Source organism: Brienomyrus brachyistius, chromosome 1 (assembly GCF_023856365.1).
Source record: "Brienomyrus brachyistius isolate T26 chromosome 1, BBRACH_0.4, whole genome shotgun sequence".
Classification (NCBI taxonomy): Eukaryota; Metazoa; Chordata; class Actinopteri; order Osteoglossiformes; family Mormyridae; genus Brienomyrus; species Brienomyrus brachyistius.
In genome coordinates, this window is record NC_064533.1 from 27140723 (window position 1) to 27160718 (window position 19996).

General features: G+C 39.1%; 2 protein-coding genes across 5 annotated transcripts; both read left to right on the forward strand.

The window, feature by feature from the left end:
* Nucleotides 1-1338: 1338 nt before the first annotated feature.
* LOC125744437 (volume-regulated anion channel subunit LRRC8C-like) lies at nt 1339-7688 on the forward strand. 2 transcript variants are annotated; one of them, XM_049016369.1, is made up of 3 exons: nt 1339-1609; nt 3949-4091; nt 5032-7688. In XM_049016369.1, the coding sequence occupies exons 2-3, from the start codon at nt 3954-3956 to the stop codon at nt 7285-7287; spliced, it is 2394 nt and encodes a 797-aa protein (XP_048872326.1). In that variant the 5' UTR covers nt 1339-1609; nt 3949-3953; the 3' UTR covers nt 7288-7688. The 2 variants fall into 2 exon arrangements, with proteins under 2 accessions (XP_048872326.1, XP_048872239.1); XM_049016282.1 differs by lacking the exon at nt 1339-1609 and adding an exon at nt 1628-1770.
* A 3397-nt stretch (nt 7689-11085) lies between these two features.
* On the forward strand, nt 11086-19602 carry lrrc8db (leucine rich repeat containing 8 VRAC subunit Db). 3 transcript variants are annotated; one of them, XM_049015958.1, is made up of 3 exons: nt 11086-11172; nt 13851-14123; nt 15917-19602. In XM_049015958.1, the coding sequence occupies exon 3, from the start codon at nt 15919-15921 to the stop codon at nt 18478-18480; it is 2562 nt and encodes an 853-aa protein (XP_048871915.1). In that variant the 5' UTR covers nt 11086-11172; nt 13851-14123; nt 15917-15918; the 3' UTR covers nt 18481-19602. The 3 variants fall into 3 exon arrangements, with proteins under 3 accessions (XP_048871915.1, XP_048871898.1, XP_048871907.1); XM_049015941.1 differs by having other exon boundaries at nt 11105-11249; XM_049015950.1 differs by lacking the exon at nt 11086-11172 and adding an exon at nt 11280-11685.
* The last annotated feature ends 394 nt before the right edge of the window (nt 19603-19996 follow it).

Consider the following 19996-nt stretch of genomic DNA (forward strand, 5'->3'; position numbering starts at 1 on the left):
ATTCATGTAGAAAAATGGACACTTACCATAATTCTTTTCATCAGTCCAGTATCTGGGTTTTATTGTTACGTAGTAGCATTCCACAATGTTCTATAATTGGCTTTGCATTACTTTGGCAATAAATTTATTGTACTTTATTTTATTATTAAAGGAAACTCTGTCATTGCTGCTCATTTTCAGAGAATACCAAAATTGTGGTTAGATTGCCCTCTACTGTCTAGATTATAGCATTGCAAGACTGGTTAGGTGGATGGATGGTTTAAACATGAGTTAAATTTAAAATAAATTATTTGCATTAAAATGAGTCTGTGGTGGGTTTTTGTATTAGGAATTGGGGGTGTGTGTCTGTGTTTGGAAGGTTGTGGGATTCAATCCCGTGACCCTTGACGAAGGATACCCTTCATAATTTAAAAAAGATATTTAATATTAATATGTAGAAGTATTAATGTTTTTCAACATTATATTTATTAGAGCTTTCAGGGAAATATGTCAAAAGAAACTTAGTAACCTCATCAGCAACATCCATCCATCCATCCATCCATCCAACTTGTTACTACTTATCTTACTCTGGGTTGCCCAAGACCTACCCTAATAGCACAGAGCACAAGGCTAGGGTACGCTCTGGATGGGATGCCAGCTCACCACTGGGCACAAACTTACAGTGAGATACACTTTTACATAAGGTGGCGCCTGGCTCTGTGGGTTCGGTGTCCATGCAGGTGTCTGGATGGTTGTTGGTTTAAATCCCATCACTGGCAGAGTCATCATGCTACTGTTCGGCCCTTGAGCAAGGCGCATGCCGGATAAATGGCTCACCCTGCACTCTAGTGCCAAGCTCTCCTCTGATCTGTTTGTGTGTGTATCCCATAGGAGAGCAAGATGGGGTAAAAGGAGATGGAAATGCTACATTCATCACAGGATATAGATACATTCAACATACATTGTAGGGGCAGTTGTGGCCTAATGGTTAGGGGTGTGCCTGTGATCATAAAGGTTAATGGTTCAAATCCCTGACAAAGCAGCGTGTCACTGAAGCACCCAAGCACTAAATAATAGCTGCCTACTGCTATGCTACCTATGAGTTAAATGCCACAGACACATTTCATTGTTTTTCAATATGTGTGGTGTGTTAATTCCGGTTAATCACTTTAACTTCATTTAGAGATGTTATTCTCACTGCATGGAAACTAACACAGCACGTGGAGAGCATGCAAACTACACCCAAACAGACTAAAATCCCAAACCTCAGAGATACGAGCCAGCAGTCAGTAACGTAAAAATGACTCATGAAATCTGCAGGGGAAAAAACACACCTAAATCCTACACGTAAGAGAAAAGCGGCAACATGCGGAATCTCCGCCCGAACACCAGCACAGTTCATTTCTAAAATTACATTTCAGATAACAGGGACATAGTTTATCATAACGAAATATGAGGCCCCCGCCCAGGTGGTGCCAGTAAGTGCAGTCCTTGTAATCCTCCAGCGGCGTAAGTTATACCGGATAGCGGAAATCGGCGGGACAGGACATGTCAGAGGGACATGGATCCTGCCTTCCACAGGACGATTTCCCCGTGAGAAAACAAAACGGAAACCTCCGTTAATAACAGGGTAAGAGAAACCTACAAACTTTTGTTCTGTTTTAGTTGTTTTTGTGATCTTTAGAAAGTGGTTGCTTTCCGTGTAGCATTAAAATCAAACTTCAGAAAACCGAAAATTCGTCAGTATTTATGATAAAACAAACTACGTGCGCAGTGAAATGTTACGCATGGGTAAGTACTCTCATTTTCGTTCGCCTCACAATGTACTTATTTTTCATTACTGTGCTTTTATCATTCATCAAGGAGCATTTAGTTCTCTCTCCCAGTCATATATATATATATATATATATATATATATATATATATATATATATATATATATATATATATATATATATATATATATATATATATATAAAACTTTGTAGGTTTCTTATATATATATTTAATTTTTCCATGATCCGGTGTGCGTAAAAATGTGACCCGTCGCCACGAAATGAGTCTTAAATCGCACTGGTATAACTGCACCCATAAGACTCATTTCGTGGTGATGGGTCACATACTGTATGTGCTCTTCACATAACCGCTGTAAAGCGAGACAAAATAAATATTGCAATATATGTAATGTAATCATATGATTTCATACATGCAGACTCTGACCACCATTTAGATTTAGTGAGTCATTTAATATATTTTATATTTAACTCAATAATACTAAATTTAGGCTACTATTTGCCTCACTTGTACGTTGTTTAGGACAAAAGCGTATGTTAAAGAAATTTACTGCAATGCTAATTAATGGAATTATATTTAGACAGATACAACTGAAATAAAATAACGGGGAGAACAAAGCTATAGTTAAGAACTAATAGTGTCCCATGAGGTTCATTACATTAATAGGTGCATAAAATATTACGTACATACAGTTTAACGCAGGGGCAAATTATTTTTTTTATAATTTCAAAACAAACTATAAAATAAAGCAAGTTAAATGACAGAATTCTCTGGAAAAGAACAGATGTTAGGTATTTTGATTTAGTGAATGTTATATTTAGAGCGTCATCCTGGGGAAGGATTGTCCTATCTGTCGCAGTTTATTGTTGCTGAACTTTGCAACGTTTCCTAACAGGAAGACACTGGCAAAGGGTAACGGAAGGAAAGGCCGCATACAGATGTAGGAAAGGAATAGAACATGTTTGTCTTATCGTGTTTCCTCCCATTTTTAATTAATAAAAATGATCATCACTAGCGTCAAGACATTGGAGATTTATAAAAAGGTCGGCTAATAGGGAGGGGGGTGTCCTATTTTTAATGAAAATGGAGAACTAATTAGTGTTCATGTAGCATATTTGCAGGCTAAAAAACATTAAAAACAGGGTCAGTGACGACACTGCTTATCATATCTTACTGTTTTGATAATAATTCATTAATAGCACTGATGATACTTTCCATTTGAGAGGAATCACTGTTTATTTCATTTACTGTTTAAATTTCACATTGCCAGTTGCATATAATCTAAATTACCCCAAAACAAACACTAACTGCAAACCAGTGCTGGATGTAGTGGCCTTTTGTGTATGAGAAGCTGTAAATGTATACATTTCTCAGTATGCATAAACATCCTCTGGCTTTGCTCTGTTTGTGTCGTTCCTCGCAGGAACAAGCAGAGAATTTTTTCCACTGAGCCCGAGAGCCTCAAAGGCTGCTGTGTTCTCCATATTGCTCTGGCTCTCCATAGCACAAATTGGGACATAAGATTGCAGAAGATTTCTGTTACTTGGGCTGGTTGCTCTTGGAAAGTATTAAAGTATGGTAACAGTAGTGTGAACATATCAATACTCAGTTTTTAACTGAAGAGAGTAAATATTACTCTTTTATATATATAAATGATATATTTTATATATAAAAATATGTCATATGTACGTGTCAAAAAGCATAATATCACATTATTCTTGGACCACATTCATATAATTTAATATCTGTGTGAACTTCTAACCAAACAGACACAGTCTCTAACAACTAGTCTTCAAAATAAAGTCAGAGACTTTCTGCCAAAGAATTAAATCTGACACTTTATCTGTATAATGTCTAGGCCTCTCCAAACAGCCTTCCAGCCGTCTGGTAGATCTCGGTGGTGGCTTATTGCCACACTAAACAGCAGAGTCCTGAAGGCTATTTTTAGAAGACATATATAAATATGTAATACATATATAATATAGATAAATCATAACATCCAACTCAATATTGGTACAACAAAGTTAATATACACAAGTACAATGTTAAGTGTAGTAAACAACGGAGAAAGGTTAACAAGCACAAACTAAGTACCAGAGAATCTCAGTCTGCATAAATAACAACTCGAACATCATTAGAATGATGATTTCATAACTAGCCTGTTTATTCACACAGGAGCCATGATTCCGGTAACGGAATTCCGGCAATTCTCCGAGCAGCAGCCTGCATTCCGTGTCCTCAAGCCCTGGTGGGATGTCTTCACCGACTACCTCTCTGTGGCCATGCTTATGATCGGGGTCTTTGGATGCACGCTGCAGGTGCGTGTCATCTCGTGTCAAACAAGGCCATGTTTCCATCACCAGGAGGATGTTTTAACACTGCTTTTTCCTTACATGATTTTAATGATGCTAATGAGCATTAGGATGATGATTATCTAATGCACTGATATCCCATCCGAGGTGTATCAGAGCCTACCTGGGATAAGCTCTATCCCCCAATATCTCTATTCCCCACCACGACCAAGACCAGTTAGAAGCAGTTAAAAGATGGATGGATGTGTTTATATGAATCTATATAACTATTTAAATTGTTTGATAGCAATCATAGATAGGCTTCTTGTCACTGCTGGTTTATGATCCAGTTTTTGTTATATTTTAGCTTATAATAGCCGGCTACTCCAGTTCTCATAGATCTACACCCAATGCATGATCTTTGAAAACTAGCACATGCTTCTGATATTGTTGCTGTTAGAATGAAATGAAGTAGGTAGCTAAGTCCAACAGGCTTAGGTGACATTTAAAACAATGTGAAGAGAGTGATATTTACTTCATCCTGTCTGTAGAAATTAGAATTAAGTGATCAATTGTCATTGTTGACACACCACAGCACACAACAATGAAATGGGTTCTCTTCATTTAATCCATATGTGACATAGCAGGGGGCAGTAATTCAGTGCCGGGGGAGCAGTGCCTTGCTCAGGGTGCCTCAGTGGTGCCTTGCTGATTGGGGATTCGAATCTGCAATCTTTCAATTACAAGTGTGCTTCCCTAACCATTAAGCCACCACTGCCCACTTTACAGGCTTCTGACTGACAGGAAGTATCTCTGCAGAGCGGTGAGGGGCAAAGTCTCTAAGGGATGGTACATTGGCTGACCCTCCTCACTGTAGCACAGAGGGGTTTGACCTCAGTTTCAATCTGTAGGACACAATCAGTTTTGTTCATTATCTGATTGTGATTATCCATTTATTTCATTTCAGGTAATGCAAGATAAAGTCATTTGCCTTCCCAAAAGAATGTCCTTGCCAAACCAAGCTGTACCGTCACAAAACACATCTGCGATCATGCTGGATCCTACCTTAGCTCCTCATGCTGATTTTTCACCTGAACCAGCGGTACAAGAAATGAAGGGATTAAAAACAAACCTGGACCTGCAGCAGTACAACTATATAAACCAGATGTGCTACGATAGAGCATTGCATTGGTATGCCAAGTATTTCCCTTATCTAGTTCTTATACATACAATCATCTTCATGGTGTGTAGCAATTTCTGGTTCAAATTCCCAGGATCCAGTTCAAAAATAGAGCACTTCATTTCCATTTTGGGCAAGTGTTTTGATTCACCATGGACCACTAGAGCCCTGTCCGAGGTGTCGGGGGATAACCCAGAAAAAAAAGAAAGCAGGAAACCAAACCATAACATATCGACATTAGAGAGCAATCTAGAAAAAAGCCACTCCCTCAGGTCCATTGCTGAGAAGTTTGTAGTTGACAAGCCAGCTGCAAGAGCACTAGACAAGAAAGAAGGTGAACAAGCCAAGGCTCTGTTCGAGAGAGTAAAGAAATTCCGGCTGCATGTCGAAGAAGGTGAATTGCTGTATATCATGTATGTTCGCCAGACTGTGTTGAAAGTGCTGAAGTTCATTTTAATTATCATATACAACAGCAACTTAGTATCACATGTGCAGATGAATGTGATGTGCAATGTAGACATACAAGACATGACTGGATACAAACACTTTTTTTGTAACCATACAATGGCGGACTTATTCTCCAAACTATCATATTGTTACTTGTGCTTTGTGAGTGTTTATGGACTCACGTGCCTTTATACATCAATATGGCTGTTTTACCGCTCACTCAAGGAGTATTCCTTTGAGTATGTGCGTCAGGAGACCGGAATTGATGACATCCCGGATGTGAAAAATGACTTCGCTTTCATGCTGCACATGATCGACCAATATGACCCCTTGTACTCCAAGCGGTTTGCGGTGTTTCTTTCAGAGGTTAGTGAGAACAAACTGAAGCAGCTCAACCTCAACCACGAACTGACCGCTGAGAAGCTGCGGCAGAGGTTACAGATCAACTCCAGCAACAGGCTGGAACTCAAGTTCTTCATGTTGTCTGGCTTGCCAGATACCATTTTTGAAGTGACGGAGCTTCAGTCTCTAAAGCTTGAGATTATGAACAATGTGACAATACCTGCGGCCATTGCGCAGCTGGAAGACTTACAAGAACTGTCGCTATACCAGTGCTCTGTAAAAACTCACACTGCCGCCACCACTTTTTTAAGGGAAAATCTGAAGGTACTACGGGTAAAATTTGATGATAGCAGGGAGCTGCCCCATTGGATCTACAGCCTTCGTAACGTAGAGGAGCTTTATCTGATTGGATCCTTGAGCCCTGACATTTCAAAGAATATTAACCTGGAGTCCCTGCGTGAGCTCAAGTCCCTCAAGATTCTCTCTCTGAAGAGTAACCTCACTAAGATTCCCCAGAGCATCGTTGATGTGTCTAGTCATCTACAGAAGTTCTGTGTCCATAATGATGGAACTAAGTTGGTCATGCTTAATAATCTGAAAAAGATGGTCAACCTAACCATTCTGGAATTGGTGCACTGTGATCTTGAGCGGATTCCCAGTGGCATATTCACACTTGCGTGTCTACAAGATCTGGACCTGAAAGACAACAATCTCAAGTCTATAGAGGAGATAGTACACTTCCAACAGCTGCGCAAGCTTACCTCCCTCAAATTGTGGTACAATGCTATATGCTACATACCTGAGAATATCAAGAAGTTGGGTAGCTTGGAACACCTCCACTTTAACCACAACAAGATCGAGATTCTTCCCTCCCATCTCTTCTTATGCAACAAGCTACGCTACCTGGATTTGTCCTTCAATGATATCCGTTTCATTCCTCCTGAGATTGGTGTCCTCCAGAGCTTGCAGTACTTCTCTGTTACCTGTAACAAGATTGAGAACCTTCCAGATGAACTGTTCTTCTGCAAAAAACTCAAAACCCTCAAGCTGGGAAAGAATACTTTGTCCCTACTTTCTCCAAAAATTTCCTACTTGGTTCTGCTAACACACTTAGAGTTGAAGGGCAATCATTTGGAGGTTCTGCCAGCTGAGCTGCGCTTCTGCCGGAACCTTACTCGCAGTGGATTTGTTGTGGAGGACAATCTCTTTGAGACACTACCATCAGATGTTAGGGAACAAATGAAGCTTGAGTAACCTAGAGTAACCAGACTCCCAATTCTAACTGGCACATTATGAATGAAACATGTTATATATTTTTTATAACATCAGTGTTTTTTCTACATGGTTCATATGTTTTTAAATGTTTCCAGTATTTGCAGGAAACATTTTAAAGATCCTTATACATGCTTTCAAAATCTGAACACAGTTTCTCAGATAGAAGTTCTACGTCTGCATTTTCTTATGAAGTCAAGGATTTATACTGTACTGTATATGCTTCATGCCTGCATTTCAGTTTATTTATTTCAATTTCATACTTATCATACGTTTTATTATTGATTCACACCGGAAAATATTTTACCATTACAGCACACTGGTTTCAGAGCACAAAATTGCCAATTATCTGAATAAAAAAAAAAGAACTTGATAAATTCAAAGCTGTTTATTCTAAAATATAATAATCTATATTTTTCATGTATCTATTTCTATGTGCACCTTTTATTCCCATAACTTTTGAATGTGAGGAATGATGTATACATGAAAACTAACCTGCTGACACAACAGTTACAGTCATTTATGTGTCTGCACTTGAGCTGGAGAAGTGAAAAGCAACATTATTAAGTCTTAATTACACAAAGTATCCACAGAAGGTTTTTATCCCCCAGTTGACCACTTACATAGACTCTAGTAATTCAGTTCAGTTCAATTTAATTCATTACTTTATTGCTTTCATTGTACAAATCTGCACAATGATGTTTGCTGATAATAAATAATATGCACAAAACAGGCAATAAATATGTACAAAGTATGGATATGAATTTTAAGCCAGCCAGCTAAGCTTTATAACAGCCATTACTTCTTAAATTTCTTAACCCTAACCAATGTACACCAATTAGCCATAATATTAAAACTACTGACAGGTGAAATGCATAAAATTGATTATGTCATTACAATGGCAACTATCAAGAGTGCAAGTGAAGGATCATGGAGCAATGGAAGAAGGTGTCCTGATATCACATTTTCTGTGACATCATATGGATGGCCAGGTGTGTGTGCCTGGTTTTTCTGGGTAAAAGATGGCATTAGGATGCACTGTATGAAGAATGCAAGCCAGCAGAGGCAGTATGATCCTCTGGGCAATATTCTGCTGGGATACATTGGGTGATGGTATTCATGTCGATGTTACTCTGACATGTACCACCTACCCAATCATTATTGCAGACTAAATACACCCCTTCATGGCAACAGTGGGCTCTTTCAGCAGGATAATGTGTCCTTCCATACTGCAAGAATTGTTCAGGAACGGTTTGAGGAACATGAAAGAGAGATCAAGGTGTTGACTTAGCCTCCAAATTCCATCTGGTGCCAAAAGAAAACTCAGAGAGTAATTAGACAATAACAATTTGGCTTTAATGAGCCCTTCAGCATATACTTTTAAGTTGATTTTTAAAAACACTTAAATTGTTTTGCATCTGAATGTCAGTGCATGGATCAACTGAAATATAATTTGAAAAAAGGTATATTTTATAATGAAAATTACTTCAACAGTAAACATACATCTTGCCCGATTTTCCCAAAGATCTAGTGCCATGTCAGTATAATGTGCAATTTTATATTTATTGTTCATAATATCATATAAAACTAAATATGAAAAAGTTATTGTCTAGCTTGTAGTCTTTATTTCCGTTTAACATATCAGTTTGCAAATAAGTGCCACATTTTGAGTTGCTCTTGAATAAATACTTGTAATCCTCCACACCAGTGGTGGCACTGTTATTACTGCAAGCTTCCTTTTAGGTGGCTGCTTTGGGTTTCATGGCTAATGTAAGTCTAATGCTTCTGTTGCATTCTGGGGGCTGAAATATAAATAAATAAATAAATAAATAAGTAAATAAATAAATAAATAAAGGAAATGCTGCCTGATTCACATATACATTCGTTAGTTGTTCATCATCATCATCAAGTAGGCCTAATTTTGGCACAAATCAAAAGACCATACCTGACAGCAGGATAAACAGTGTTACAGCAGCAAGGCATGCAGGACAGACGTCACAGTTAGAGGGGCAGACAGGCTGGAAGGACCTGACAGCTAATGGATATGTCACAGTTCTGGGTCTCCAGGGAGAACGCCCCAGGAAATCTATGGCTTTATGCGCATTTGCATGAGCCATTTTTGACAAAACATATCTCAGAGTACCATCTGAAAGGCAAGGTCCCAAGTAGGGCTGTCACGATATAATCGCGATCATATGGTGCATGCTCAATAATCACCCGGGCTGTATATGATGGGCCTAAATTATCTGGGTGCCATCATTTTGGTGCTACAGTATACAGACATTTGCCCACAATTTGGTAAGCAGATTATTAGTATGATAATTCTGTGGGGGGAAACTAGAGTACCCGGAGTAAACCCCACGACGACATGGGGAGAACATGCAAACTCCAAACACATGTGACCAGAGTACCCGGAGGAAACTCCACGACGACATGGGGAGAACATCAAACTCATCACACACGTGACCTAGGCGGAGACTCGAACCTAGGTCCCAGAGGTCTGAGGCAACAATGCTAACCACTGCACTACCATGCCGCCCCCATACTTGATAACTATTATAGACAAAAATAATCTGAAAATTCAAGGGGTGTGCATTGTTCCCTGTAGTCCACTGATCAAAGCACACTTCACTAGATGTGCCTGTCTTGTCCAGTTATTAACCCATTTATGTATTGTCCCATTGCACATTATACGGATACCTTCTAACAAAAAAATCAATTAAAATTCGTACGTAAAGCAATCTGGGAAACAAAGGGGTGTGCAACAGTCGACATGAGCCCTAAATGATAAACCACCATGTCATTACAGCTGACGGGACCTATTATATTAGCTATTAACACGATTTTGCACAAATCACGAAATGGTTTGAAGTGCAAAAATAATCGGTGAGCATCGTTGTCTGTGTACTGGACATCACAATTCTGTCATTAAAACGCCCCACCTTACTTCCGTTAAAAAAGTTACTAAAGCCAGAAAACTGAATGTCGAATATGAAGCTAACTTAACCGCGGTCCAAGAGGCGCCTGAAAACTTACAGAAAAGCTAAGCCACCTCCGTCCCGCTTGCAGTTATGATAATCACGTTGTTCAAGGTCTCGCTCAAAACGGCAGCATTCGCTGCAAAGAGCCAACATTCAAATTCAAATGGGAGATAAGATCGCTGACTTGATACAACGCAAGTCAGCCAAATGCCACATTTAAAAGAAATATACCTGAACTATGAAAAGCTGCAAGGCGGTTAATCCATTCAGTTGCCCTGCCAAAAGAAATTTTAAAACAACTTTTAGTCAACAATATTAACCCAACATCTAGTACAAACAAAGCAACACACCTGCATAAACCGCAGAAGTATTACCACCGGGACCAGGAGAGCGGTGGAGATTCCCAAACCTTACACCTTACGTACACTAATACGGAGGAACGCCCGTTAAATGACCAATTGGGAATGTACCCGTGCTTGTGTGTTTTCAGAATCAAAGATCTTCATTTATATACTGTAGTCACATGCAAATACTGTAGTATTAGAATTTGTACGGAGTAGCTACCATTCATTGATGTTGGATTATAAAAAGACTGTCCATGCAATGTATACCACTTTTACAAAAGAAAAAAAGATAAATGAGCAATTTAAGCAGCTCCAACCAATATTTTCCATCAATCGGACAAGGTACCAAAAATATATATTAAAATATAGCCACGAACAGGATCAATAGATCATCTCTCTGTATCTATTAAACATTTGAATTTGATCTCAGCATGGGAGAGACGCTGCTGAGAATTTGCTGGGAACTGGCGCAGACTGGTTAGCCGATCCAGAGCGGCTCTACCTCTCAAAGTCGGACGGAAGAGGGAATTATTATTGGCATCGTAAGGAGAAACGAAACATCGCGTTTGCTTTCTTCTAAACTTGCATCTAATCGGCATATTTCGCATTGCAAGCATAGGTATATATAATAATAATTATTATACAGGACACCGTATTGTGCACTGTAGAAGACGGAAATGCCGGCGCTTAGTTAGATACACGGGAATATGGCCTAAAGCCTATAAACTGTGCGAGCCAATTGCATGCTGTGACTGCAGAGGAGGGTTTTATTGTATTTACAGCTAGTTTAAGATGGATCTATTAGCAGGTGAAACGAAAAATATTGTGTAATATTGTAGCGTGCTAAACAATCGTTTACTGTTTATATTTATAAGAATGGCGCAGCTTATAACAATGGCGTATATGATTATTCCCTCATTATAAGAGTAAAGATTTTTTTATGCCAACATAACTGTATAGAGATACTGGACATTTGATCATCTGGTACAAGGCATGTGCTGTGGTTTAGATGGTTTGAATATATTGTTTCACATGTCTGCCCGTCTTACTAATCAGTAAGTATGTTCATTTTTTTTGTAAATGCTAGTTCACGTCAGTTTATTTATGGCGAACTTTAAGGTATGCTAAACAACGATCAGTTTGTTTATTATAAAGCAGAATGGCTTAGCAGTGTACAGTTTTTGTGCGATATGAGGGTTGAGCAAGGCAAGTTTAATAGCCGCGTGAAGATGCATTTACTTTACCAAATTCTACGTTACCCGTTTAATCAAAACAGCATATTATACAGATTTATTTTCTTTATATCTACATCTTTGCTGCTGCTATCACGTGGTATGAATGACATTAATTATTGATAGCACAAGGCTTGTGGTTTTCATGTTATGTAAACCGCTTTGATGAACCCATAATATTGCCGCGTTATGTTCTATAGGCATGTAAAAGTTCGGGGGCGGCGGTGTGGTGCAGTGGTTAGCACTCTTGCCTCACATCTCTGGGACCCGGGTTCGAGTCTCCATCTGGGCTACATGTGTGTGGAGTTTGCATGTTCATGTCGTCGATAGGCTCCAGACCCCCCCCCACAACCCAGTAGAATAAGCAGCTTGGAAAATGGATGAATGGATGGCATTTGTAAGGCCCAGTTGTTACACCAACCTGAATTGTTCAAACATAGATAATCTTTCGTTGGTTTCGTTGGAGATTTTCCCATAATAATGAGCAGTATCATTTGGTGACTATAGTGCCATGAAATATCTTGCACTTCTAAAATGCATATACTGAAAATCATGAAAGTGGGTTTAGTATAGTGTGTGGTCAAGTGCTTTTACCATACCAACAATTTTTGAAAGTTTTAAACTGGCATGTGTACTGAAACTTGTAAGAGCACATTTAAAGTTGCTACAAAGTGAAATGATTTTCAAGATTAACATCATTATAATTATTTACACAAATATCATTTTCGTTGAACACTGTATGATGTTCAAAGCAGTTAGTGACCCTGAAATTGTTTGTTGCTTTTGAGTCCTGGGATGTCGTTTTGGGTGACTCAGTAAGATGTGCTGTGGCTTGACACCTCCAGGGTTGGGAACAGCCTCCCACTGTGTACTCGGGTGATTACTGAAAGTTTTCTTGAGGAACATTTTATGGGTAGTCACATTTACACCTGAGATGTAATGCTAAACTAAGGATTGCCGTGGTGCTACAAAGTATAAAGTTCAGCCAGTCTTGTTTATTGAGTTTATTCCTCTTTGGTGAGGCATTAAGCACTTTGTGTTTTTATAAAAAAAAGATAAATAATATTAAGTAGTGCAGTGGTTAGCACTGTTGCCTCACACCTCTGGGACCCAGGTTCGAGTCTCCGCCTGGGTCACGTGTTTGCATGTTCTCCCCATGTCGTTGTGGGGTTTCCTCCGGGTACTCCGGTTTCCCCCCACAGTCCAAAGACATACTGAGGCTAATTGGACTTGCTAAATTGCCCGTAGGAGTGCATGCATGAGTGAATGGTGTGTGAGTGTGCCCTGTGATGGACTGGCCCCCCATCCTGGGTTGTTCCCTGCCTCGTGCCCATTGCTTCTGGGATAGGCTCCAGACCCCCCGCGACCCAGTAGGATAAGCGGTTTGGAAAATGGATGGATGGGTTAAGCAGTCAAAAAAAGTTGCTAAGGCACAGTGGAGTAAGAAATTGTGATAAAGAATATAAAATGTATAACCCATCAGAAGGTAAAAATGGATTTGCTGAGGAATGTAAGCTAGAACATTGTTGCTGAAGATGTAGAGCCAACTTGATCAGCAACATGTTCACTCTCTATTATGAGATGAAAAATATCTATAACACAGCGTGCATTATTAAATTGTTATATTCTGAGTCACGTAGCATGAGCGTGTGAGTTATTGTGTGATAGAATAAATTCTATGAATTCTTACACATCTGCTGGGTGTAGAAAACTAAAGTTCTTCTTAGTGACATGGGTGCGGCAGGAGAGGGCAGAGCCAGTGGCAGTGGGATTCTGGGTTAATTATTACGCCTGGCATTACTCAGCACGCATGTCAGTAAGAAAAGAAGCCCAGTATCACCCAGAAAGGAGGACCTCAAACATCACAAGCTGACCAAGTTGAGCAAACCTGTTTTGTAGTAAGGAAAGAATAATGAGAGGCATGGAAGGTAGTGGAAATGCTGGAAGAGCTTGGAAGTATTAACATGCATGGTCTCTCTTTATTTCAGCCAGAAGGAGAAGGCTGAAAATACAGACGGACATGCTGGAGTTTGAGTGGGATTCCGAGGACCTACCCAGGGCTTTGCTCTGTAAAACGCAGACGATCATCTGATAAGTCTAACATGCCACACATAAGGTGACCTGTCAGCTGGCATGCACTGCATCTGAGGCTACACTGCAGCCAAGCGGCAGCATCTCCTAAGGCAACTGGACAGACACTGTCAGTTCCAGAGGTAGTGCACCCAGAGCATTGGATAGCCAGCCTGACTTCCAAGCCCCAGGTAGCTATTTGTGATTTGCTCATCAAATTTACTAGGGAAAAGCAAAGAAATCATATATAGCAACTGCAAAGAGACTCTGCATTACTTTACATTATGGGGGTCTCTCTTACTCATCATTTATGTAGCAGATGCTTTTATCCAAAGCATTGTATGACTGAGAAAGCAGGGTCAGTTAGTCCCTAAAGCAAATGAGGGTTGAGGGCCTTGTTCAATGCCCCAATTATGGTATCTTTGCCAGTTTGAACTGGCAACCTGAACCTGCTGAGCCTCACTCCTCCCCCACACTTTCTGTATATTGGTCTAAAGCTTCTTTGTCACCTGATCTTATAGCTGGCCTGAGGTTGCCGCCACAACTGGATGTCCTTCTGAGTCTTTGGTCGGACACTGAGGGTTGAGAGAGAGAGAGAGAAACCCCTCCATGGGGACCCTATGTTGGCGGCTATATTAGATGTTTGGCTCAGGAATCCCATTAACCTTGCTATATTTATAACATTCCCTCATCTTTTGTGAAACCACTAAAACTCATGGAAGCACTTAACAAACCAGGACTGTATATCACTGTGCAGAGGAAGCCCTAGTGTTATGAAGATTGGGGCATTTCATAGATCCATACATTTCCTATAAATGCGTGTCCTGTGCCATGTTGTGGGGCTGCAGAGCATATATCAGTAGCTATGATCGCAAGGCAAGGAATAAACCAGGATGGGCCTATTTAACAGATGTCTGTAATTGTCCAAAATTTGATTCTTTATATATTGGTATATATTTACAGCACCACCCCCACCCCAATAAGATTTTTAATGATTTATAGACAGCTACATACTATTCCTGAATATTTTACCAACACTTGGACCACTCTTTTGACTGTCATTGCAAGTACTTTGATTACAGAAGATAAGCAAGCAGACTGGCATGCCCAGAGTGTATCTGTCTGCTTTGCGATTGATTAACTTCCTGTCCAGGGTATTTTCCTGCCCTGTGTGGCCTCATAAAACTGTGCTAGATAAGTAGTTGGAAGATAGATTGATAGTACGAATACAACACAAAAACGTGCAATTTTCGTTATTGACAGTTTACCTAACGATTGTCAAATAAAAAAATTCTAAGGTTCCTTCTAATTGACAGATGCTTATGTACTGATTTGGCTTGGATATTAGATGACCCTGATTATATGCTGCATTAGATGACTCCCCTCCTTTTTCAGCAACTATTTTTTAAAAATACCAAATCATATGCTTCAAAAAAATACTATTTTATTTCACAAGAATATATAAGCACTTAACCACCTAACTGTTAAAAAAGCAACCACAGGCAATCGCACCACGATAAGTGTAGTAGGCAGCAAACATTTCAAAAAGGATTTATTTTTAAGGGTGTAAAGGAAAGATAGCCAATATTACAAACTCCACAACTCTACTGTTATACGTGAATAATGACATTTAAATTCTAGCCCTCCCTCAAAGCCGACCACAGTATTTTAGATGTAACTTTCGGAAAGAAAATAAAAATGTCAATGTCTTATATTATAATTATTGACATTATAATATATATTATAATATAAATTATAATTTCTTTGCTTTTGACATGCATTGCATTATTTATTGACTTCATTTGTTTTAAAGTTGTGTAAAACAATTATGCAACATGGCTCAGAAGTAAATTATTCAGCTGATAAGTGCTGTGGTTTGTGGTTCAGAGAGTGCTCTGGTTTGTACATACATACTACAGATTAAGTAAAATGGAATGTTTCTACAAAGTCAAATTTTTAAAACCTCTTTTTACATCTGTTCTAGGAATGTTTACCCTAACAGAAGTAGCCTCTCTTAATGAAGTCCAACCAACATACCGAATACTGAAACCATGGTGGGACGTCTTCATGGATTATCTCGGTATTGTCATGCTGATGTTGGCCATATTTGCTGGCACCATGCAGTTAACCAAAGACCAAGTGGCTTGTCTTCCCATTTTGGAATCTGGGGAAGAAACAAGCAAGTCAAACACGTTCACAGTGCAAAGGCCATCTGAGAGCGCTACCACTGGGAATGTGGTGAATGTCAACAGGGTCACGCTAGCTGCTGCACCACTAAGTTCTAAGGATCAACCAGACAGTATTGTTCGTGAATTCCATTTCTCTCAGTCAGTCTCCGTCAAAGAAGACAAGATACCAGGTCAGCCTTTGGCAACAGGGGTTAAAACAAATTTGGATTTTCAACAGTATGTCTTTGTTAACCAGATGTGCTACCATGTAGCCTTGCCTTGGTATTCAAAGTACTTTCCGTACCTCGCTCTCATCCATACCATTGTACTCATGGTCAGCAGTAACTTTTGGTTCAAGTACCCAAAGACTAGTTCTAAAATTGAACATTTTGTATCAATCCTGGGGAAATGTTTTGAGTCTCCTTGGACTACAAAAGCTTTGTCTGAGACAGCCTGTGAGGACTCGGAGGAGAATAAGCAGAGACTTACCGGTGCCCCCTCTTTACCGAAGCATTTTTCAATGAGCAGTGAAGAGGGAAGTCCTAACCAATCTGCTCCTGTGTTGACAAAAGCAGGGGTGAAATTCTCCACTGAGAAGCCTGTTATTGAAGTTCCGAGCATGACAATCCTAGATAAGAAAGACGGAGAGCAGGCTAAAGCTCTTTTTGAGAAGGTGAGAAAGTTCCGTGCCCATGTTGAGGACAGTGATATGATCTACAAGCTTTATGTTGCACAAACCATTATCAAAACAGTGAAGTTCATTTTGATCCTTTGTTACACTTTAACTTTTGTTGCCTCCATCAATTTTGATCACAGGTGTGAACCTAATATCAAACACCTAACTGGGTATGCAAGCTTCCACTGTACGCATAATATGGCATACATGTTAAAGAAGCTACTTGTTAGTTATATCTCTCTTATATGTGTCTATGGCCTAGTATGCATTTACACTTTGTGTTGGCTCTTTTGGCGTCCTCTGAAGGAGTACTCCTTTGAGAAGGTCAGAGAGGAGAGCAGCTTCAGTGACATTCCGGATGTCAAGAATGACTTTGCTTTTCTTTTGCACATGGTTGACCAATATGATCAGCTCTACTCCAAGCGTTTTGGTGTATTTCTATCCGAGGTAAGTGAGAACAAGCTACGAGAGATAAGTCTGAACCATGAGTGGACCTTTGAGAAGCTGCGTCAGCATGTGACTCGTAACAGCCAAGACAAGTTAGAACTACATCTCTTTATGCTTTCTGGAGTTCCTGATGCAGTGTTTGATCTCACTGACCTGGAAGTCCTAAAACTGGAGCTAATTCCTGAAGCTAGGATCACAGCTAAGATTTCCCAAATGACTAATATTCAGGAGTTGCATTTTTATCACTGTCCTGCCAAAGTTGAGCAGACTGCATTCAGTTTTCTTCGTGACCACCTTCGGTGCCTTCATGTCAAGTTTACAGACGTTGCAGAGATTCCCACGTGGGTATATTTGTTGAAGAACTTGAAGGAACTATATTTGGTGGGCAACCTGAACTCTGAAAATAACAAAATGATTGGTTTAGAATCACTCCGTGATTTGAGGAATTTAAAGATCTTGCATCTGAAGAGCAATCTCACAAAAATTCCTTCGAACATCACAGATCTTTCCCCGCATCTCACAAGACTGGTGGTGCATAATGATGGTACTAAACTTTTGGTACTCAACAGTCTGAAGAAGATGATGAACTTAGCTGAACTGGAATTACATAATTGTGAACTGGAACGAATCCCTCACGCTATCTTCAGTTTGACTAACCTGCAGGAGTTGGATCTCAAATCAAATAATATCCGGACCATTGAAGAAGTCATTAGTTTCCAGCATCTCAAAAGATTAATATGTCTGAAATTGTGGCATAACAAAATCATTACAATTCCTTTGTCTATAAGCTATGTCAAAAACCTTGAATCCCTCTACCTTTCACATAACAAATTAGAGTCTTTGCCTTCATCACTATTCAGTCTACCCAAGTTGAGGTACTTGGATGTGAGTCATAACTCCATTGTTGTGATTCCACTTGAAGTGGGGTTCTTGCAAAACCTCCAGCATTTTGCTATCTCAAGTAACAAGATTGAGGTTGTGCCCAAGCAACTCTTCAAATGCACCAAGCTAAAGACATTGTGTCTTGGACAGAATTCTATTTCTAGCCTACCCGAGAAAATAGGCCAGTTGGTGCATCTCACACATTTGGAATTAAAAGGAAATTGTTTGGATCGGCTTCCAGCCCAGCTGGGGCAATGTCGCTTCCTCCGAAAAAATGGTCTTATTGTTGAAGACCATCTTTTTGACACACTTCCTCTGGAAGTTAGAGAAGGCATCAGTCAAGAATCCAGTGTTAGTTTTGGAAATGGTGTTTAGGTAGAGACAATCAGCAGAACGTATTGTTACTCATAAAAACACATTTAACATCACTTGCAATCAGTGGTGACAGTTGACTGAAGCTTCTGGTTTGCAGATCAGTAGGGTGTGCTTTGACCTTTTATGCTGAAGGAAAACATTAACGGCAACCAACACTTTTAAAATGATTTTTTACTATAAATGAATTTGGTCTCATCAACATATTGTTTATTAATTTATTTAGACAACTTTGGAAAATATTAGCCACTGTGTTAGTTAAAAATAGCATATTATTTGACGATGTACACAGTATTAGTGAGATATGGTTTAGTAACTTAATCATGATTTTTTTTTTTATTGTTTTGGAAATTGCTTTTCTTAAATTTTTCAGTTATGGAAGTTTCACTGAAGCAAATGATTAGTTCTCTTTCTAAAGCATACAAAGCAGATCACCTCCTAGCCTTTGAATTGCAAAGTCTCAAGTTCTTTTCCTTAACCATCTACCTGCTGTCCTGGATCTTCAGTGCATATGAGTTAGTTCAGAGGATTCTCTACCTCACTTAAAAAAATTTTCCTTCATACCTACATATATACATGTGGTGGCCATTTTATTAGTTATGCCTGAAGTCTGACATCAACAATCACACCATGTTAAAATCCCTTACATTATCAAACTAAGTCATTCTAATGCTTATTCATACAGTAACTTAACCTCAGTTAGTTTCAGCTGCCTGATTTGCTGTTGGTAGGAGCATGTTGTTTATGTTAATGAGCAGGTACCAAAACACTGACCCCTGGGTTGTTTGTGTGTATATAAGCAACTTTATGTTTTATGTTGGTCAGATTTTTACTTGACCAGTCCATTTCATTTAAAAGGCTCTGAACGTATTATACTTAATGAAGTACAGATAAGGAAATTATGTAGACTAATAGCATGTCTTTCAGATGCATTGTTTTTGCGCCATTTAAAAAAAACAAAACATAAAAAAAACGTTGGAGTACCAGCAGATGGCGCTCTTCCCTTTTAAATCCATTCCAGATACCATGTGTTACGTAAATATGTCACCAACAGTTCACATTGTCCACATTTTTACGTTCTTACGTTCTCCAAGTAAAAAACTTAAAATGTTGTGTTTTACTTAATATCGTTTAAAATAGTTTTTAATCTTATATCTGTCCACAGTAGCAGTGTGTTTATGTAATACATATCTTTTTAAATTACTAAACCTAATTAAGAGTTGTAAAGCATCAAACGATAAAGTCATCTCGGTATGTTATTGTCAGCATTTCCTGTACTAAATGTTCTGGAAAGGATGATGTTTATTATTATCATTGTTATTATTATTTATTGTTCTTTTATGTTACTGCCTCACCTGTGTTCTCTTACAATACTGCAGCTCACTTTCCTTCCATGAAGTTATTGTTGTTGATCTTTGTTGCAGTTATTTAATTTGAATGACTACATCTACTTATTAGCATATATTTTCCCACAGTGAAGCAGGTCATCAACTCTTAGTTTACTTGCATACACACACCA